Source organism: Bufo gargarizans, chromosome 6 (assembly GCF_014858855.1).
Source record: "Bufo gargarizans isolate SCDJY-AF-19 chromosome 6, ASM1485885v1, whole genome shotgun sequence".
Classification (NCBI taxonomy): Eukaryota; Metazoa; Chordata; class Amphibia; order Anura; family Bufonidae; genus Bufo; species Bufo gargarizans.
Window position 1 is genome coordinate 181,377,833 of NC_058085.1, and position 23,596 is coordinate 181,401,428.

At 42.7% G+C, this 23,596-nt stretch overlaps 1 protein-coding gene across 1 annotated transcript in view; it reads left to right on the top strand.

The window, feature by feature from the left end:
* The window catches only part of LOC122941556 (core histone macro-H2A.2), a 47,478-nt gene extending 35,971 nt beyond the window's left edge, over positions 1–11,507 (top strand). The window contains exons 5-9 of the mRNA XM_044298882.1: positions 610–717; positions 952–1,051; positions 3,576–3,665; positions 9,088–9,262; positions 10,898–11,507. Coding sequence (XP_044154817.1) covers positions 610–717; positions 952–1,051; positions 3,576–3,665; positions 9,088–9,262; positions 10,898–11,063 — 639 coding nt within the window. The 3' untranslated portion in view covers positions 11,064–11,507. The remainder of the gene's footprint in view (positions 1–609; positions 718–951; positions 1,052–3,575; positions 3,666–9,087; positions 9,263–10,897) is intronic.
* Positions 11,508–23,596: the final 12,089 nt, after the last annotated feature.

Consider the following 23,596-nt stretch of genomic DNA (forward strand, 5'->3'; position numbering starts at 1 on the left):
GTATGTCTGTTCAGGGGATAGAGAGGAGAAGCTGCTAACAGACACTTGGCAGCTTCTTATCTCTTCGGGAGAAAATCAGTGCACCGGGTCTTTCCTTCCCGTAACCTCTCTTCTGGGAGAGTCGTGAGCTCCCCATACATGTTAAATTGCCAGGCGGTCCAGTCTTTTCTATACAGCTCCTTTTTTAGATTCAGTATTTCTTCATTGGGGTTTGCACAGTGCCTTGAAAAAATATTTGTACCCCTTGAACTTTTTCACATAATTTTACATTACACCCAGAAACGTAAATGTATTTTATGTGATAGACCAACACAAAGTAGCAGGAATGTGCGAAGTGAAAATGATACATGATATTTTAAAAAATTTTAATAAATAAGAAACTGGAAAATGTGGCGTGCATTTGCATTGTGCTGCTCTCCATTCCAAAACGATGTATGCTGAATTTGAATGTGCAAGGATGAGTTTGTGTAGGGAAAAGGATATAAAACACTACTTTTCTCTACTGGAACAACATCTCTCCCTTGTGATATAAGGAATTAAAAGTATATTGTAATACAGTGTTTTGCATAGGGTTGTTCACAAACCTAGATTTTATCGACCTCCTAACAGGAAAAACAAGCAGATGGAAAGGAAGGCGCATCCAGTTCCACTTCCGATGATGGCCCAGGAGATGGGTTTACTATCCTTTCTTCAAAAAGTCTTTTGCTTGGGCAGAAGGTGAGTTTTAATTTAACCTTAATATAAAATACATTGGGAATTTAACACAAGCTGAAAGTGGGGAAGTTACCAGTAGCATATTGTAGCTTTCATTATGTGAGCTGAATTGGATTTGTTGCTATGGGGAAAGGTTCCTTCTGTAAATTCATCAAGATAATGGTATACATAATTAGCACTGCACGGTCAAAGATTTGTATTAACAGTTTTTTTTTGTTTTGTTTGTTTTTTACGAAGTTGTCCTTGACTCAGAGTGATCTTGGTCATATAGGCTCAATGAAAGTTGAAGGCATCATCCATCCAACAACAGCGGAAATTGACCTAAAAGAAGATATAGGTAAGATTTATATATTAATGTGATATTTACATTATTAGTGAGGTTGAAAAGAGAAATTATTTAGTTCAATTTATTATCCTACAGTGTTCATCCAGAGGAAGCCAAAATTATTTTTTATTATGTAGTGTGGTAATGTGCACGGTAGAGGTATGGTTTGGGTGTGCATCTCACCCGATTTCTTCAGTTTTGCTAGGTGAGACCTGAAATTCCAGAAATGGTATGGCTTCAGAAAGGCATAGTTTCTGGAGCAGTTTTTTATTTCAAGTTGTATGGGCTGGATTTTTTTGGACTGGGAGACAGGTTGGTAGTGGGAGTCTTCCAGTCCACACCCCTAGTCCATTACAGGTTCTTTGGCCCCAGGGGAGGCCAGCTGGATTAATCAAAGAGGTATAAATCCTCTGTGTATAAGTCTGGGGGAGAGGAAGTGACCCTACAGAGAGGGAAGCCTGAGATTCTTGTGTGGTCACAGCCAGGTGGGCTGCTAGACCGTATGGCTTAGTGAAGCCGGATCTCTCCCCTGGACTTATGTTTGGTGAGCTGACCTGCTAAGGGTTGGAGCCTGAGACCCTGTGTGTAAACTGTGCTTTACCCTAAGTTCACACCTGAGCGTTTTACAGCGCATTCCTACGTGCTGTAAAACGCTCAACAAGGAGAAACCAATGCTTCCCTATGGGAATGGTTCTCACCTGGGTGTTTTACAGCGCGTACGATCGCGCTGTAAAACGCCCGACGCTCAAAAAAGTTCTTGAGCTTCTTTGGGGCGTTTTGTCGCGCGTTCCCGTACATAGACTTTCGGGAACGCGCGGCAATGGGCGTTCGCTTGTCTCTGTATGCGCGATTGTAAACGCCCATACAATCGCGCATACAGAGCGCTCCATCGTGAACGCTCAGGTGTGAACCCAGGGTTAGAGGTGAGTCAGGGAGAAGACCTCTGTATTAGCTAGTGCCCAGACGGACAGGTGTTTATTTTTGCTGTGTGTGTGTGTGTGTGTGTGTGATGGTGCTGAAGTGCCAAAATAAAGCACTATTTGGACTTGAACCCCGTTGTCAGAGGAGAAGTCTGATTGCGACGCCCTGTGAGAGAGCGATCCCTTACAGTAGTTACCAACTGTCAATTTGACCAGGGCATCAATCAACTAGGGATGAACAAAGAATGATAGGAGTTGCTGTTCACATCACGTTTTGGTCCCACATTTAACATATACGCTCGGGAAAAATTATGCAAAAGCGTAGTACACTACACTTTTTAGTCTTCAGAGTCCAGCTAGAAATTATTTTTTTTTTTTTTGGTATAGCATCCATCTGAGACATCTGTCATGTGTATACCATAAACATGGGACAAAAACTTGTTGTGAAAACAGCTTTATAGTCAACATTGTGCACTTCCAAGCAAAAACCTACTTGTAGAATAAGAAGCTCACAGGTTAATCAGGCCCAAACAGTCAGCTCTGCCAATAATTTTAATGATACATTATGAACTAATATTTGTAAAATCTCATCTCGCTCCCTATTTTGCCGAAAAACATCTGGTTTACCAAAGACACATGTACACCTATTATTACAATACTACATTTATATAGTTTGTTTTATTACTCTAGCACATTTATGTGTCATTTTTAAATTTTTACTGTGTAAGGGAAAGTTATTTTTTAAACTTTTACCGTAAAACCACTTAGGTGCTGCAATCAAAAACTCAGCATCTGGTAGATTAAACAGCTGGGCGTGCAGTCAATAAACAGCTTAGGCTACTTTCACACTGGCGTTTTGGCTTTCTGTTTGTGAGATCCGTTCAGAGCTCTCTCAAGCGGTCCAAAACGGATCAGTTTGCATTCTAATGCATTCTAAATGGAAAAGGATCCGCTCAGAATGCATCAGTTCAGTCTCCATTCCGCTTTGGAGACTGACACCAAAACGCTGATGAAACTGAGCCAAACGGATCCGTCCTGGCACACAATGTAAGTCAATGGGGACGCATCCGTTTTCACTGGCACAATAGAAAACTGATCCGTCCTCCATTGACTTTCTGGTGTTCAAGACGGATCCGTCTTAGCTGTGTTAAAGATAATACAAACGGATCCGTTCTGAACGGATGCAGGTGGTTGTATTATCTGAACGGATCCGTCCATGATGGATCCGCACAAAACACAAGTTTGAAAGTAGCCTTGGTTAGGGGCAGTGGAGTAATTAGATGAGCAAGTGATAAGAGGGGGTGATAACATGAAACAAATCTGTTACCATACTCCTGGTGTCATCTGTAGCCATATAGGAACAGAAGAAGCATCACAGATCCTCCATCACTTCCTGCATGCTGCCAGCACAGCCTCCTCTGCTTTGCACCCCTCCCTCTGCTCTTCACACTGGTTGAAGTGAGAGCTGCAACTACAGTATATGCAGTATATACACTACAACTTACTCTTTATCAAACCAGACCTCTGCTCTCCATCTTGTTGTATAGCCTGAAGCCCAAAATTGGCTTGGTACTATCATGCTATTCATAGTTGTTGTCATGTATTTTTGTCTATAGGAAATGCCTTGGAAAAAGCTGGAGGAAAGGAGTTCCTGGAAGCTGTGAAAGAGCTTCGTAAATCTCATGGACCCTTGGAGTTGACTGGAGGTAAAGTATTATTAATTTCTGTGATCAGTACACAGTGGTGACCAGGCTCGGACTGGCCCACCGGGGAAGATGGGGATTCTTCAGTGGGCCCCCAGTCTCTTGCGCCAGAGAGAAGATGGAGGAGTCATTATTTCTCCTTTCTCAAGCGAGATAATTATTGTAACCACTAGGTGGCAGTATCACACAGTAGTGCAGCCTCCTACTGGTGTACATTGTACAGGAGGCCCCACAGCATCTTCTAGACTTCTATGGCTGCTGGAGGTGAAGGAGAAGAGAAGGTGTCTGCCTCCTCCTGCCCTTCCTGCTGTTAGGAAACTGTGGCTGCCGGAAAGAAGGACTTCTCTGCGGCGCTGGGCTGATTTCTCAAGTGTGTGACAGTAGTGATTTGTTTATAGTAGACTCAGATCTGTGTCTGTGTACTGCTCTCTGCAGAGTTCAGAGTGGCATTGTGGGGACTCTGCCCTAGGTCCCCCCCAATGCCTCTGCTTTAGGTGCACCCCCATTCCCCCACTCTAAAAGCATCTCTAATATTGAATCTGCTCTATTTGCCCCCCTAATACCCCTGCAGCTGCTCCAGGATCCCCACTATTACCCTGCCTCAGGTGACCCTAATGTCTCTGCTTTAGTTATGACCCTCCGTTTGTACCCTTTGCTAATGTTGCTCCTCTAGGACCTTTGCTTGGGCTTTGTTAAAAGTTGTGACCTGCAAAGGGGGTTGGACTTGTGACTGAAAAATTCAGAGCGTCATATTCTCCAGTATTGACACGTATGGTTTACATGGCAGCAGTGATGATATTGCATATTTACAGGCAGGTTGTCAAGTTATCCTTTCGGGTTGTTTCGATACCAAAATTTTGATTCAGTTTCAATACCATAAAAAAGTATTGTGATACTCGACACCATTCAATACTACGCAAAAAAAATTGAAATGCCAAAAAAAGCCGTTTATATTCCGTGTTTTATGGAATGTCTGGCCCATAATCGAACAGTGCTACCCTATTTTTTTCTTTTTTTTTTTTTCTTTGACGGCGTTCACCACATAGATTTTTTTTTTTGTAAAAAATATTTTAATAGTTTTGGACTTTTCGGATGTGGCAATATGTAATATTTTATTTATTTATTGTGTATATATTGTATATGTAAAATTGGGAAAGGGGATGATTTATATATTTTTTGTATTATTTGTTTTTACATTTTATTTAAGAACTATCTCTATTAGGGTGAATAGGATCTTAGACTCTCCCTGCTGCCCTGTGCATAGTACACACAGCAGCAGGGAGGTTACCATATAGCAGTGTTTCCCAACCAGTGTGCCTTCAGCTGTTGCAAAACTACAACTCCCAGCATGCCCGCACAGCCAAAGGCTGTCAAGGCATACTGGGAGTTGTAGTTTTGCAACAGCTGGAGGCACACTGGTTGGGAAACACTGCCATATAGTACACACAGCAGCAGGGATGTTACCATAGCAGCCAGGGCTTCAGTAGCGTCCTGGCTGCCATGGTAACCAACCGGAGCTCAGCAATTACACTGCTTGGCCTCTGATCAGAAACTGCCACCAATGAGTGGAGGAGAGGGGACTCTGTGGCTACTGCCATCAATAATTTGGGGGTGGGGGGACGCACTGCGCCACCAATGATAAGTAATGTTTAATATACAAATACAGCCGGTGGCAGAAACACATTGCCGGCACCCGACCTCTCATAGGGAGCTGCGATCAGCGGCAGTTAACCCCTCAGGTGCCGCAGTAGCACAGCCTAGTATCTATTTTAAAAACAAATCCCGGTATCGTATCGATACCAGGTTAAAAGTATCTATTGGGTATCGAAAGTTCGATAACCGAAACAACCCTAATCTTCACACCATAGGGCATAACTATATCATTAGTGGGGTCCGATTCTGCAACCCCCACTGATCCCAGGAACGGTCCTGTTCCCCCCTTTTGATGGTGTGGCAGGCCACACATATGCCCTGCTGCTCCATTCATTCTCTTTGGGACCACTGGAAATAGCCAGCGCTGTACTCTGCCATCTCCAGCGACCCCATAGAGAATGGATGGAGAGGCAGGGCATATGATCGACCTGCCACTCAATCAAGAAGGGGGATCAGTGGGGGCTCCAACGTTCAGACCCCCGCGGATCACTTGGTTGTCCCAGATCCTGTGGATAGAGGATAACTAGAAAAGTGGACACAGGCCCTTTAACAGGTGAGCATTTATATTTTAGTTTAAAACATATTTTGTGCCAGATTTTTTATTTTTATTTAATTTTTTTTTTTTTATTACACCCAAAGAAAACCTTTTTTTTTTAAGGATGGGGAATGTGAAAAGGTGAAACAGCTGACAGGACAGGTGATAAGGAGGGGGTCTGACTGCTGGGACCGCCATGATCAACGGAACATGGTCTTAAAGGGGTTCTCTCACTTCAGTAAGTCGTATTTATCATGTAGAGAAAGTTAATACAAGCCACTTACTAATATATTGTTTTTACCCATATTTCCTCCTTTGCTGGCTGGATTCATTTTTCCATCACATTATCCACTGCTCGTTTCCATGATTATGACCACCCTGCAATCCATCAGTGGTGGTCGTGCTTGCACACTATAGGATAAAGCACTAGCCTACGTGTGCTCCCATGGTCCCGGCCACCAGAGAGGCTGACGCTTTTGCCTATAGTGTGCAAGCATGACCACCGCTGCTGGATTGCAGGGTGGTCGTAACCATGGAAACAAGCAGTATATAATGTGATGGAAAAATGAATCCAGCCAGCAAAGGAAGCAATATGGATAATAACAGTATATTAGTCAGTTGCTTGTATTAGCTTTCTCTACATGATAAATGCCACTTATTGAAGTGAGACAACCCCTTTAAGACCCTTGTGTACATAGATTGGCGGTAATGTAATTAAATGTCTCAGGGCCCCTTTTTTCATGATCAGTGGGTGTTCCAGAAGTCGGACAACCCTTTTAAATATACTGTAGATTATGTTCAATCTGAGGAGATTAAGTTTTGATAAATTTCATGCCAGACATTTATGCTTAAAGGGGTTGTCTTACGTCAGCAAATGGCATTTATCATGTAGAAAAAGTTAATACAAGGCACTTACTAATGTATTGTTATTATCCATATTGCCTCCTTTACATTACATTATACACAGCACGTATCCGTGGTTACGACCACCACCTGCAATCCAGCAGCGGTGGCTGTGCTTACACAGTATAGGAAAAGGCTGGAAGTGTGCATAGGCCAACACCTTTACCTATAGTGTGCAAGCACGGCCACCGCTGCTGGATTGCAGAGTGGTCAAAACCATGGATACAAGCAGTGTTATTTTATAATGTGATGGAAACGAGCCAATATGGAGAATCCGAATACATTAGTAAGTGCCTTGTATTAACTATCTCTACATAATAAATGCCATTTGTTGAAGTGAGGCAGCTCCTTTAAGTGTGCTACACTTAATAGGGTTAGGCAAAAAATTTCTTGGTGCGTGCATTGCGTGTTTCCTCTGTGTGATAGGAACTGCATGTGTCTTGTTTCTGACTGACTTAAGCCTCATGCACACGTCCGTGGAACACGGTCCGTGTGATACCGGCCTGGACTTCTGAGTGCAGGAGCGCATGGCATCCTGATCTATACCAGTGCATTACTGTACTGCGTCGGCAGCAGGAAGCGCACTGCGTCATGGCAACCAATGACGCCATGCGCTCCTGCACTCAGAAGAAATCCAGGCCGGTATCACATGGTCCGTGTTCCACGGACGTGTGAATGAGGCTTTGAAGGGAACCTGTCACCGGGATTTGGTGTAAAGAGCTGAGGACATGGGTTGCTAGATGGCCGCTAGCACATCCGCAATACCCAGTCCCCATAGCTCTGTGTGCTTTTATTGTGTAAAAAAACTATTTGATCGATGTTGCAATTTTTTTTTTTTTTTTTTTTTTTTTAGTATTTTTTTATAGCCACGAAAAAGTTTTTGAATTTAAAAAAAATTATAATTTAATAGCACAGCATGCAACAATATATATATTTTTTTTTTAAATGATGTCCTCTTTCCATAACAGTCACTTTTATACATGGGATGTATAGGTTATAGTCACCCACCAGGATGGGGCTAGAAGCTGCGGTGTGGCAGCTTTTTTTATTTTAATAATTTTTTTTTTTTACTTTGCTTTGTACAGAGACCATTGGGGAACATTTAACATTACATTTTTTTTTTTTTTTATTGCTGATTTCTCTTGTAAGGATGACTTCACTTCACCGTTTATCTTTCCATTCTTCTGATCCATTAGAACAAGATAAAAATAGAAGAAAAAAATTATCAGAATAAACTAATAATATAAATAAAAATAACTGATCCGTCTTTTTTCTAGCATCAGTTATGATCAGTTTGTGTCCCTTCCATTAGAGATCCGTTATTTTTGACCGGACAAAAAGTACTGCATGCAGGTTTTCTTACATCCGACTTTCTGCATATTTGCCAGGTTGCAGCCAGATCTCCGCAGGTCCCCATTATAGTTAATGGGGCCAGACTGAGATTTACACACTTCCGGCAATGACTGAATGCAAAGGGATCTGGCAGGGTGTTCACTGCCAGAACAGCCTGCCAGATGTAAAGCTCTACTGTAAAACTAGCCTAACTGTCTCTGACAGAGCTGACACAAACTGATGCTCAAAATAACTAATCCATTTTTTTCTTTCTGTTCTTCTGACGGATCAGAATAACGGAAAGCCAAATGGTGATGTGAACTCAGCCTGCCTGGGACTGGCATAGTAGCCCCAGTTACAGGTGTACACCCTCTCTGCAGAGCTGTGCTGGGTCTACCAAGACACAGCAGCTCATGCTGTCATCCAGCCCTCAACAATCACGTGATTGCTGGGTCCGAGTTCCGCTTCCTGGTATTGTATACACGATTCTTATTGAGTGCTGTGTATACAGCGATCAGGAAGGCAGATACCATAGAAACACTGTCCCCTCTAAGGGGAGCCATGCTGTTACGGACAGCGGTCTCCCCGCTCCAGCAGCTGCACGATTAGCCTGCAGCTGTGGTCTCTGCGAGTGATGCTTGCCAACCGCCCGGACGCATATAGTCAACGGGCGGTCAGCAAGTGGTTAATACGTTTTTGCCGTTTTAATGTACATAGAAAGAGTAACCCAATAGCTTAGTTCTGTGCGCTCCCACAATGTACTGTTGTGGGAACAGGAAACCAACAGAACTCTGAATTTGGCTTTTTATCTTAACGGAAAAGAAAACATCTTGCAGCTTACAGTCTGTAGAAGATAAGTAAAGTATCTACGTACTCAACAGTTAGCATATTTGAATTTAACTGTAGAATATTGTTTCACATTTTTCCTTTGAATTATTTGCTTCATATTTGAAGAAATCATGAGGTCACCATCTCTATAAATGACTATGCTTTCTTTGTTAGCTGCCCTGAGTCAAGCGAATGGATTAGCAGCCAAGTTTGTCATCCACTGCCATATCCCGCAGTGGGGAGCAGACAAGTGTGAAGAGCAGCTGGAGAAGACCATCAAGAACTGTTTATCAGTCGCTGAAGAGAAGAAGCTCAAATCTGTGGCATTTCCTTCTTTCCCAAGTGGCAGGTATGTACAGATTGTTTGCCAAATCCACCATTAGTAGCGCTGTATTAATGTCTGTCATACGTAGGGATGAAACCTGCAATGTAGGCCATGGCCTAGGCCGCCCACAGGCTTCCATTGCGGCGTGGCATAGAGGCAATCAGCCTGTGGCACTGCTGAGGTGTTATGGAGGCCCAGGATGCTTCGATAGCGGCCTTAAGCTCATCCAGAGTGTCTTGCGTCTCTCAATTTTCTCTTCCCAATATCCCACAGATTCTCTATGGGGTTCAGGTCAGGAGAGTTGGCAGGCCAATTGAGCACAGTAATACCATGGTCAGTAAACCATTTACCAGTGGTTTTGGCACTGTGAGCAGGTGCCAGGTCGTGCTGAAAAATGAAATCTTCATCTCCATAAAGCTTTTCAGCAGATGGAAGCATGAAGTGCTCCAAAATCTCCTGATAGGTAGCTGCATTGACCCTGCCCTTGATAAAACACAGTGGACCAACACCAGCAGCTGACATGGCACCCCAGACCATCACTGACTGTGGGTACTTGACACTGGACTTCAGGCATTTTGGCATTTCCCTCTCCCCAGTCTTCCTCCAGACTCTGGCACCTTGATTTCCGAATGACATGCAACAGTCCAGTGCTGCTTCTCTGTAGCCCAGGTCAGGCGCTTCTGCTGCTGTTTCTGGTTCAAAAGTGGCTTGACCTGGGGAATGCGGCACCTGTAGCCCATTTCCTGCACACGCCTGTACACGGTAGCTCTGGATGTTTCTACTCCAGACTCAGTCCACTGCTTCCGCAGGTCCCCCAAGGTCTGGAATCAGTCCTTCTCCACAATCTTCCTCAGGGTCCGGTCACCTCTTCTCGTTGTGCAGCGTTTTCTGCCACACTTTTTCCTTCCCACAGACTTCCCACAGGTGCCTTGATACAGCACTCTGGGAACAGCCTATTCGTTCAGAAATTTATTTCTGTGTCTTACCCTCTTGCTTGAGGGTGTCAATGATGGCCTTCTGGACAGCAGTCAGGTCGGCAGTCTTACCCATGATTGCGGTTTGGAGTAATGAACCAGGCTGGGAGTTTTTAAAAGCCTCAGGAATCTTTTGCAGGTGTTTAGAGGTAATTAGTTGATTCAGATGATTAGGTTAATAGCTCGTTTAGAGAACCTTTTCATGATATGCTAATTTTTTGAGATAGGAATTTTGGGTTTTCATGAGCTGTATGCCAAAATCATCAATATTAAAACAATAAAAGGCTTGAACTACTTCAGTTAGTGTGTAATGAATCTAAAATATATGAAAGTCTAATGTTTATCAGTACATTACAGAAAATAATGAACTTTATCACAATATGCTAATTTATTTAGAAGGACCTGTATAGTAAAAATATAAAATGAATAAATAAAAGTATATTAGAATTATATATTTTTTTAAGGGATTAGGGACATATTAAAAGTTTAGTTACGCTTTAAAGCTGCAACATGTCAATTTATTCTGCGGATTTTGCCCTGTGCAATGCATAGGGTGAAATCAGTGACTGGTCCGCAGCAAAATCTACATTCTGTCCCATGTAGTCATAATGGAGCTGAAGTTGTTACAATGTGTTGCAAATTATTTATGACCAACATTTTTTTGTACTTGTCTCACACCATACAGAAACGGCTTTCCCAAGCAGACAGCGGCTCAGGTCATTCTGCGAGCCATCTCCAGCCATTTTGGCTCCTCCAGCTCATCCACTGTGAAGAATATTTACTTCCTTCTGTTTGACAGCGAAAGCATTGGGATCTATGTGCAGGAAATGGCCAAGCTTGACACAAAGTAGAAGTAAGAGTTCACAGAGCAGCTTCGCACACAAGGGTGGTTGTACTCCAGTAGAAGATTGGAGGCCTAGAGCTGAAGAATTAATGTTAAGAAGGTGTTGAAACACATTTGAAGTTTTGTGGTTTGAGGACAGATTTTACATTTATTTCCCATGGTTGACGAGGCATATTTGGGCTAATTCTCATTGAATTCTCCTATTTCTGTACCAAGCCAGCACCCTATTTGCATTTTTATAGAGTCTTTAAAGAAATATCCCTCTGTCGTCATCAACCATGTTTTATTTCCTTCAAGGATGTTGTTCCCAATGTCTTCTCTTACTTTTCCTGTCTTATTATTTTAGACTTAGTGTTACGACAGCTAAAAATCTGTTTTAGATTTGTAGTAATGAATTTTACAAATGTAATAAGACCACAATATTATTTAAAAAAACTAAGCAAAGTTCTTACATGTTGTGTCTCGTGTCTTCTTTAATGGCATAATTGGGGAATGTTGTTGCACTGTAGTTTATTGGGAATTCTGCAGTTTTTATTGGTATAACATAGATTCAGGTTTTCCTTATAAATATCAGTTCTTCTGGACTTTAGCATGGATGTTCTATCCTTTGGACAGTCCTTCAGTGCGTTATTACCTTTGCCGGAGTGCTGTATCCTATTCATGGTTTACTCTGACACATGCTGAGATCAGACCTTTTTTTTCCTATCCTAAACCTGTTCATAAGAGTGGTGAATGAAGATACATTTTGTGTGTTCTTTATCCAGTTCTCTTGCACTGCTCTTTTGCTCTAGATCAGCGTTCCTTTTTCAGTCTCTACTAAGGCCTCACCATTTGTTGCAGTCCGTGCCAAAATGGAAAATGTATCATAATTTGTATATCTTGAACCCAGTGTAACATTAAAATAAGCAGAGGAGAATTTAACTGTTACCAAATCAGAGATTGCTGCAGCCATGAAAGGTATATTCTGCATATGGTCAAACTCAGCTGTGCCTCACCAACAACTAGTGGGCACCTTACCAATGAGGTCCATCTCGTAGTTTAAAAAGCTCTGCTCTAGGAGGAACTACAGACCAGTAAAACCGCTTTATCACTTCCATTTACTCTCCTTAACATTGAAATTGCAACACCAAGGAGGAAAAGATGTGGAATTATGGAAATTGCAGGATCAATAAACACGTTAATGATATGCAAATGATAAAAATATAGAAAATGAAAAAAGTATTCAAAACTTCTCAATTAGATTTGAACGAAGCAAGCTTCAGATGCCTAATCCGAAGTCTCTTCATTCAAAACTTCGAAATGGGTACACATCTGTATTTGCGGAACAGGTGCGGACCCATTCATTTTCAATGGGTCCGGAATGTGCTGTCCGCATCCGCACTTCAGTTCTGCAAAAAAATAGAACATGTCCTATTCTTGTCCGCAATTGCGGACAAGAAAAGGCATTTTCTATGAGAGTTCCGGTGATGTGTGGTCCACAAAATGCTGAACGCACATTGCCGGTGTCCGTGTTTTGCGGATTCGCAAAACACATACGGACGTGTGAATGGACCCTTAGAATGTATGGGCTCCGATGAACCGAAGTAAGTTTTTCACGAAGTTGCGCATGACGACGTTGAATAACTTTGGTAGTTGATTAACTTCGTGAATAACTAACTTCGGCTCATCGGAGGCCATACATTCTAATACTGTATGGAGACTAATCTCCGTACAGTATTATTCCAAAGTTTTAAACAAAGTGACTTCAGATTAGGCTACTTTCACACTAGAGTTTGGTGCGGATCCATCATGGATCTCCACAGATGGATCCGTTCAGATAATTCTGCATATGTTCAGAACGGATCTGTTTGTATTATCTTTAACATAGCCAAGACGGATCCGTCTTGAACATCATTGAAAGTCAATGGAGGACGGATCCGTTTTCTATTGTGTCATAGAAACAGATACGTCCCCATTGACTTACATTGTGTGCCAGAACGGATCCGTTTGGCTCAGTTTCGTCAGACGGACACCAAAACGCTGCAAGCAGTGTTTTGGTGGCCGTCTCCAAAGCGGAATGGAGACAGAACGGAGGTAAACTGATGCATTCTGAGCGGATCCTTTTGCATTAGAATGCATTAGGGCAAAACTGGCCTGCTTTGGACCGCTTGTGAGAGTCCTGAACGGATCTCACAAACGGAAAACCAAAACGCCAGTGTGAAAGTAGCTTTAAGTTTCGCTCAACTCTAATCTCAATTTATTCAGTATCGAGTATGAGCGCCATGTACAAAAATATACACATTTACATGCCTTGACATGCTATAAATTAGGTTGTTAATGGTTGTCTGAGGAATGTTCTGCCATGATAAAAGCACTTGGCCATGCACATCAAGATTTGCTGCTGGCAGTTCCCTTTGCAATTGCTGGCCAATGACATTCCAGATGTGCTTAATGGAGACAAGTCTGGAGATGTTGAAGGATATGTTAGCACATTTAGGCCACAAAGGCTGCTAACAGTAGCCCAAGCAACATGCAGGCCTGGCATTGTCCTGTTGAAAAATGGCTCCTGGGACGCTTTGGAGAAATGGATATATTACTGGTTCCACGACCAAATCAATGTAACACCAAGCTGTTAGTGTACTTAAAATGAAGACTAGAGTGGTCCGACTACCATACGTTATGCCACACCACACTATAATCCCAGGAGTAGGACCAGTGTGACGTACCCTTGTGAAGGCCTCGTCATGGTGTTGCCGACGTGATCTCCAGACCAATTTCTGAATATCATTGCATCTGACACAAAAGCAGGACTCCTCACAGAAGAGGATAGACCTGCATTTTAGCCTACATTGCATTTTGCTGTGCTCCATGATCGCCTCTGAGAGGGGCAACATAAGCTCAATGGAACACCTGTAGCTGGATAAGATCTTTCAGTTCTAAAATTCTGTCCTTCTCAATTGCAACAAGTTGCAATAACTAGCGCGTCAAAAAAAACTTAAAAACTGAGGCATTGCATAATCATCCTACATGATTGATTTGATTTTTGAGATTTAATGTGGCTTCAAAACTTTTATGTCCCTCCAACATGACAGATTGGAGCTAGGTGCTTGAAAATATGATCATCTGCAGATCACCTACTACTTTCTCAATTTATAACATTATGGCTTGTCCTTCTTGCTGTTGAAATTTCAATGTTGTTGAGTGTAATTTGCATCAGAGACAAGATTACAAGTCAACATATTGCAAATGAATATTGTGTATAGTCATCAATCCCTTAAAAATGTTGGTCAATAAGTAAATAACCAGAAGCACTCTTAGATAAGCTCACAATCCATAGATAAGACATACTGTACAATGTAAAGATGTTCCTAGATTTATTATTCCTTTGTTGTCCGGACGAATAGCTCATACCATACATTCTTTAAACGGGCTTTGCAGCCTAAAAGACTTCAAAATAGCGAGAACATCAGGTTTCATAGTTATCAGCTCTCAGCTGTATCTAAATAACCAAGGTCAGACACTAACAGCGGAGTTCTAATTCATGGTTTTCCCCCTGAGCTTACCTGACTCCACATCAGTTGTGATGCCACAGCAGTTTACCCAGCTGAATCATACTTGTAATAAAATGAAACCTGTGGGCCCCACTTCATCATGATCACCATCAGCCACTGACTAATTGGCTCGATAGCAATTGCTGTATTGGCTACCCTGTTAGTTATGCTTATATACCAGTAACCTTCATCACAGAAAGGAGATGTAAAAAGTGGCGTGAATTGGCGCAATCGAGGGTTCCCACACTTTCTCCTGTCATGAAGGGGCAGGGCTTAGCAGAAGCGGAGCTTCACACGAAACAGTGGCCTAAGATGAACCATTTTGGTCCAAAATTCTGCTGTCAGAGAAAGTGTCTAAGATAGATCATCCAGCCTTAGCCACTGTGATAAATCTGGTGTGGGTTTAGGCAGGCTGTCTAAGCTTATTCCTGGGCCATTATGTTTTCACAAATACTTATGATCTCACAGTTGCTTACCTCACTAAAACTAGTCACTATATCACATCATCTTGTCTGAAACCCACTTTTGATGTCACAGAAAACTTCCAGCTATTTACCTGACTAAAACAGACTTGTCAAAATAGCTGACCTGGTGGAAACTCGCTTATGATGAGAAAGAAGCATATTTGTGATGAATCAGGAACTTGCCGAATAGTAACACAGGGGTACTTTTATCAAGACTGACATTTTCTATGCCAGTCTTGATATCCCCTGTGCCACCGGAGGATGCTCTTGAGTTCTAACAAGATGCACACCTCAGGCAGACGGTGCGCCTAGAGTGAAATCAGTTTTAAGATGTAAATGATGACTGAAATCTGGTAGACCTGATAAGAAGTCTATCAGGACTGATGGCCTTGCCCACAATACACCAATGCCACGCACCCTTTTCAGGAAGTGGCTATGGCAACATAAAAATGTCATTTTTCAACCGTTTGCAACTTTTTTTTATGCCAGTATTCTGGTATAGTTGGTTGATGACCCTCATCTTTTGTGAAATAAATTATTGCGTCTTAAAAGTACCCTCCAGATCAAGAACAAAAATTCACATTAACTGGGAAAAGAACAGAACACTTTCTTTTTAGTTGCAGATCTGCTAATTCCCAGACTCCTTTTCTGCCATTCAAGATGACCTTACCTCTTCTCAGACTTCTCAGTGGCACTTCTCACTTAGCCTGCCCTGCTCTTAGATTGGTCAGCGCTATTCACATGACCAGTGCGGGCCAATTCAAGGACAGGAGGAGGTATCTCAGGATACTAAATGCATAGTATGCAAAGGCATACTGAGAAGCGGTGTGGTCATCTTGGGTAGCAGAAAGGGAGCCCAGGAGTTGGCGGATCTGCAGCTAAAAAGATGAAAAGGAGGGCACCAGGTAAGTGTTTTGTTCGTTCCCCAGTTATGCCTTATTCACATGTCAGCGTTCGGTCAGTGATTTTGAGCCAAAACCAGGTGCGGCTCTAAACACAGAACAGGAGCAGATCTTTCCCTTATACCTTATGTCTGTGGAGGCGCCAATCCTGGTTTTGGCTCACAATCACTGATGGAAACCACTGACTGTGAATGAGGCTTTAATGTGAATTATTTTTCTTGAACTGGAGGGTCCATTTAAGTGACTGACGGACACTTTACAAGATAGAAACACAGTTGTGATAACAGAAGCTAACCTGACTGAAACGCATAGAAACACAAGTGTGATGGGTCATGAGTTTACCTAAATCCCACGTTTGATGTCACAAGTGAAACAGATGTGATGTTACAGCACAGGAGCTTACAGCTATGATGGCAGAGCAGCTAAGGCTACTTTCACACTAGCTTTTTAGTTTTCCGGTATTGAGATCCGTCATAGGGCTCTATACCAGGAAAAAAACGCTTCAGTTGTGTCCCCATTTATTGTCAATGGGGAAAAAACTGAACTGAACAGAACGGAATGCTCCAAAATGCATTCCATTCTGTTTAGTTGCAGTTCCCATACCAGAGAGCAAACCGCAACATGTTGTAGTTTGCTTTCCGTCCTAGGGATGCAGAGCGAGGCATGACCCCCCCCCAATGCAAGTCAATACGTAATATTTAATTTATTAGATCTGCTGATCTTACTGTCTGCCTAAATTATATTGGTATACAAAAGGCAGCGGTGGGCCAATGATCGGACCCACGGAACTCTGGGCATGCATGACTGGGATTAGCCTCATGCCTGAGGGTTAAAGGCCAAACATTCCCACCTCTGAATAGATCACAGTTAGTGGTTAGCCACCACCATGACCCATAGAGGCACTTGTAGGTTGACAGTTAAACCTACCTCTAGTTGAATCTCTCTGCAAACAGCAGGTCCAAGGGGCACACCAACAGGGCTATCACCACTAGCTTCCTAGAATATAACCAGGCCTTAAAGAGTAAATAAACTTTTAATTAAGTTTTTTTGTAAAAAAAAAATGCCCTAATAATACTTTTTGTAATATACTTTATTAATGATTTTTAATATGGGTTTTCCCTCCCTAAAGCTTCTTTTACATATAGCTCCCTGACACGTGTTGGGACTATTATATAATTTTATTTACAATTGGTCCTCAGGACCATAGGTGTCCCTAGATTTACACGTGTCATTAATATTAAAATATAGCATTTATTTATTGTCCTTAAAAAATAATAGTATCTAGAACCTCTAAAGTTAAAATTATCAGCTATGTCTGACTGATATATTCTTGGTCATCCTATATCTGATTACAAGGTACATCCACTAGAGGGCACTCTGCACTTTCATCTGTTATCTTCTTAATTTATTCTATTATAACATGATCTATGCCCAGACAGTGCTCACTGTTAATTGCACAGTGTGCTGCCTTCTGGCAGCGATTGCCTTAGTAGACTGTATTCCTATTCCTCGTTTGACTATCACATTCTATGGGTTCAGACATACGCTGGCTAAAAAACACATATCCGTATCTGCCCCCCGACTTGTTTCGCCAGGAACTTGGCGTCTTCAGGGGTATGGGCAGTGGCGGACCTCAAAAAAATTACTGTCGTGTGCATGAGGCCTAATCCTGATGGAAAAAAAGCTCCATAAAAGGTTGTTGTTGTTTTTTTAAATCAGATGTTTCTTTATTATCAATTTTCATTCATTTTTTACAACAATCACATGACCTTTTGTAGACCACTGACATATACCATATCAAAAAGGTTGGTTTTTAGTACTGCTTTTCTGGCCCCTGTCTACTGCTGTCAGCAGTCAAACATGGTCAAAAGTGCTGACAGACTCTCTTTACTCTGCCTACACAAAGGTATTGATAGACTTTGGCAATTTCAGCGTGTCTATTCTTACTATGCTAACACTTCTATTTGCTCAGCTACCCCGGCCAACAAAAACAGAAGCATAAATCTTCACTGCCAGTTTTATGACGTTCCTAATGCCTGTCATGATAGACCTAGGCAATTTCCAATGCATACAACAAACAGCTTTTTAGGTGGACATAATGACAAATGGATCTTCGGTCTAACTTATTTTTATAGCTGATAGCATGAACTTTTTGCAGTTCTTGCAGACTATCCTAAGGCCGCACATACATGACCGTGTGCAGTCCAGGAAATATGGCACATGTATCAGCTGCATCTCCCGGACCAAAAGCTGGTGATTTCCAGGTCTATTGTACTGTAGTCACATGATAATCTTATGATGTGTAAAATTATAAATGCCATAATTAACTGACAGTAGGCGATAAAGGCTTCAAAGAATTGGTATTTTACTGTCTAATTTGTTACTGATAGATATGCAGAGCTGACAGTTCCTAGGAGGCTTATTGAAAGCAATATATAGAAATGGAATCCAGTCACAAAACTTGTGTAATGGAAATCCTGCAAGAAGGCACAATCAGCACTACATGTGAATGTCACCTGATAACGTCCTATTATTTATCACAAATATTTCACCTGTAGACCACTATTGACAGTCCTCCAACATAGACGCACACTATGCATTTATAGAAAATAACAGTCCTGCACTCTGCCCGGTGTGCCAGAGTACACTCTGTTCTTTAGCTTCATTGACCCTGTCCTTTGCATCACTTAAGTGAAATACTGCAATCAAATGGCTGTTTGCAAATATTTAACACAGGTGTGACATTACTCAACCATCTGTGGTCACCAATGTGCTAGAACTGTTAACACAAGGACAGTACATGTTCCTGCTTCCAGCGTGCATAATCTGTATGAATGTATCCTAAAATTGTAATCATTTATTTTAACTGACTATTATTTATATAGCCCCTAGAAGAATACAGCACCACACGCCTCCTACATCCAGTGATGGATGTTCTCTTTCTTAATCTTCTGCTTTCGGACTAGGCCACCATGATGACATCTTTCAGCCACATCTCGTCTCTGCAGAGTTTGCCCCACAGACATCTTAGGTTCTTTACTTTTCCACCATCCTCCCCCTCCTGGTGTACCCACCCTGCTGCTCCCACATTACTGTGCCTGCTGTGCTGCCCCATGCCCCCAAATACTATACTACAGAGATAATAATGCTATATGGAATAATCCCCCCATAGTAACAGCACTCCCAAAAGTTCTACCAATAGCAATAATTCTCTCCCAAAGTGCCCTCATTAGTAACAGTACCCCTGATGTGACAATGCTCCCCTAGAGTGCCTCCATTAATAGTAGTGCACTCCATATTGTGCCCAATAATAGCTCCCCTCTCTCACAGTACCCATGGTAGTAATAATGCCCTCTAGTGCACCCAGTACTTATAATGCCCTTTGTAGTGGCTCGAGTAGTTATCATGCTCTCCTAAAATGCCACCAGTAGTTATAATACCACTTATAGTGCCACCAGTAGTTATCATGTCCTGTAAAATGGTCCCCTGTTGAGTGTTGAGCGAACTTGTGTTTTAAGTTCGGCGTCTAAAGTTCGGGTTCGGGTTATCGAAGAATTGCGTTATGGATTCTAAATTCCGTTATGGTCCGGGGTAGCGAAATCCATAACGCGATTCTTTGATAACCCGAACTTTAGACGCCGAACTTAAAACACAAGTTCTCTCAACACTAGTCCCATGTAGTTATATATGCCCCTATAGTGGTTGCAGTATTTATTATGTCCCCTCCATATTGTCCCAATACTTATAATGTCCCATATAGTGGTCTAGTACTTACAGAGTCTCTAATAATGGCCCAGTACTTATAATGTTCCCGATAGTGGCCCACTAATTAGGGTGCCTCTTATAATAGCCCAGTACTTATAATGCCCCCTATAGTGGCCCAATATTTATAATGCCACATATAGAGGCTCCGTACTTATGATGCCCCTATAGTGGCCCATGCCCCTATAGAGGCCCAGTACTTCTATTCTTCCCACCCCCCAATAGTTCTCCTAACAATTATAATGCCCCTCGACTCACCCTCTCCATGCAGCCACAGGCCTCTTCTGGCCTCCACTTCAATTGCCTGCAGTCCTGTCATAGAGCATCGCCTGCGCCATTCTAGTGCCACATAGGCTTCAGGCCGAATTTGACACGCTTCTGCCGAAACACCCACAGATGGCGTGTTTTTACAGTCTGCCCAAGGTTCATAAGGGTACACATTCCCTTCAAGGCAGACCCATTGTATCCGGCACTAATAGTCTTATTCAGCAAGTCAGTACCTATGTTGACATTATCCTGTGCCCATTTTATGTTGGCCTTGCCCTCAAATGTGAGGGATTCAATGGAGATAGTGAATAAACTGGATGGCCTCCACGTCGAGGAGAATACTCTCCTTGCGAGTCTTGACGTGGAGGCCCTCTACAGTTCAATCCCTCACGTTGAGGGCTGCAGGGCAGTACAGTACTTTTTACAGGAACGGAATAGTGAATTTAGTCCGCATAACACATTTGTCATCAAGTTGCATGATTTTGAATTCCATCACAACGTTTTTTTGTTTGATCGCCGCTTCTACCACCAGCTCAGGTGCGTTGCCATCGGCACTACTTGTGTGCCACCTTACGCTAATTTGTACCTGGGCTGGTGGTAGAGGAAGACGGTTTTCAGAGACAAGATGAATGTATGGTCAGGTCATATCACCCTCTGAGTGAGATACATAGATGATGTATTGATTTTTTGGAATGGTACCACCACAGAGTTTAATGGGTTTGTGGAGGCTTAAACAGAAACTACTACGGCTTATTTTTTACCTCTGAAATTGATTCCACTAAAATCGGATGATGGCAGTATTCATACTAGTCTGCATCGCAAAAGCACAGCAACTAATACCTTACTTCATTGGGGAAGCTGCCACCCATATCCTTTGAAAAAAGGAATACCGAAAGGTCAATTCCTAAAGGGGGGGCCCCAATTGCTCATCCCTGGATGATTTTCAGCATAAAGCTGATGACCTTTCCAAGCGATTTAGCAATAGAGACTGTCCCCGGAAGGTGCTTTATTCGGTGTATCATGACGCGTTATCACGTACCCGGGAATTACTTCTCAATCCTTGTGAAAGGGATAACTCTCAGGGTCAGGTTCGTTTGATTGCCACTTATAATGAGGTCAATGACCCAATTCGCTAAATCCTTCACAAGTATTGGGGTATTTTGCAGATGGATTCCAACGTCGGTCATCTTGCGAGTCCCACACCAGCGGTTACGTATAGGAGAGGTCACAATCTTAAATATCGACTCTGCCACAGCTTTTTTCAGACACCAGTGTCATCTACCTGGTTGACGAATCCCTTAAAAGGGACATTTCGCTGTGGCAGTTGCATTTCATGCGACTCCAGAGGCGTAACTACAGGGGAAGCAGCTGCCAAGGGGGCCCAGCGCCCCGTGTGACAGTTTATTTTCAAGTTAGTTAAATATCGTGTTCAGGGCCCTTAACAGCAGCAGCCGCTAATGTGATATAATCTTACTGTCTGCTAAAGTCTCCTGGTGTGTCTGGGATTTGAACCCATAACCTCCAATGTATCAGTGGCAAAGCATTAACCCACACAGCCATAAAGGCTGCATTGCAACAGATTGAAAACATATGAGACTTCTACTGTTATAGCTGGCTAAGTGTACATCTATACACATGACAGCTGCCCTAACACACCCAGCACTGCTATATCTCTATATGACAGCTGTCCCAGCACACTCAGCTCTGCTATATCTCTATATATGACAGCTGCCCCAGCAAACCCAGCTCTACTACATCTATACACATGACAGCTGCCCAAACACACCCAGCTCTGCTACATCTATACACATGACAGCTGCACCAGCACACTCAGCTCTACTATATCTCTATATATGACAGCTGCCCTAGCAAACCCAGCTCTACTACATCTATACACATGACAGCTGCCGAAACACAGCCAGCTCTGCTACATCAATAGACACGTCAGCTGCCCCCAACACACCCAGCACTGCTATATCTCTATATGACAGCTGTCCCAGCACACTCAGCTCTGCTATATCTCTATATATGACAGCTGCCCCAGCAAACCCAGCTCTACTACATCTATACACATGACAGCTGCCCAAACACACCCAGCTCTGCTACATCTATACACATGACCGCTGCACCAGCACACTTAGCTCTACTATATCTCTATATATGACAGCTGCCCCAGCAAACCCAGCTCTACTACATCTATACACATGACAGCTGCCGAAACACAGCCAGCTCTGCTACATCAATAGACATGTCAGCTGCCCCCAACACACCCAGCACTGCTATATCTCTATATGACAGCTGTCCCAGCACACTCAGCTCTGCTATATCTCTATATATGACAGCTGCCCCAGCAAACCCAGCTCTACTACATCTATACACATGACAGCTGCCAAAACACAGCCAGCTCTGCTACAAACCGGATTCCAAAAAAGTTGGGACACTAAACAAATTGTGAATAAAAACTGAATGCAATGATGTGGAGATGCAAATGTCAATATTTTATTTGTAATAGAACATAGATGACAGATCAAACGTTTAATCCGAGTAAATGTATCATTTTAAAGGAAAAATACGTTGATTCAAAATTTTACGGTGTCAACAAATCCCCAAAAAGTTGGGACAAGTAGCAATAAGAGGCTGGAAAAAGTAAATTTGAGCATAACGAAGAGCTGGAAGACCAATGAACACTAATTAGGTCAATTGGCAACATGATTGGGTATAAAAAGAGCTTCTCAGAGTGGCAGTGTCTCTCAGAAGCCAAGATGGGTAGAGGATCACCAATTCCCACAATGTTGCGCAGAAAGATAGTGGAGCAATATCAGAAAGGTGTTACCCAGCGAAAAATTGCAAAGACGTTGCATCTATCATCATCAACTGTGCATAACATCATCCGAAGATTCAGAGAATCTGGAACAATCTCTGTGCGTAAGGGTCAAGGCCGTAAAACCATACTGGATGCCTGTGATCCCCGGGCCCTTAAACGACACTGCACCACAAACAGGAATGCTACTGTAAAGGAAATCACAGAATGGGCTCAGGAATACTTCCAGAAACCATTGTCAGTGAACACAATCCACTGTGCCATCCGCCGTTGCCAGCTGAAACTCTACAGTGCAAAGAAGAAGCCATTTCTAAGCAAGATCCACAAGCTCAGGCGTTTTCACTGGGCCAGGGGTCATTTAAAATGGAGTGTGGCAAAATGGAAGACTGTTCTGTGGTCAGACGAGTCACGATTCAAAGTTCTTTTTGGAAATCTGGGACGCCATGTCATCCGGACCAAAGAGGACAAGGACAACCCAAGTTGTTATCAACGCTCAGTTCAGAAGCCTGCATCTCTGATGGTATGGGGTTGCAAGAGTGCGTGTGGCATGGGCAGCTTGCATGTCTGGAAAGGCACCATCAATGCAGAAAAATATATTCAGGTTCTAGAACAACATATGCTCCCATCCAGACGTCATCTCTTTCAGGGAAGACCCTTGCAAGATAATGCCAGACCACATTCTGCATCAATCACAACATCATGGCTGCGTAGGAGAAGGATCCGGGTACTGAAATGGCCAGTCTGCAGTCCAGATCTTTCACCTATAGAGAACATTTGGCGCATCATAAAGAGGA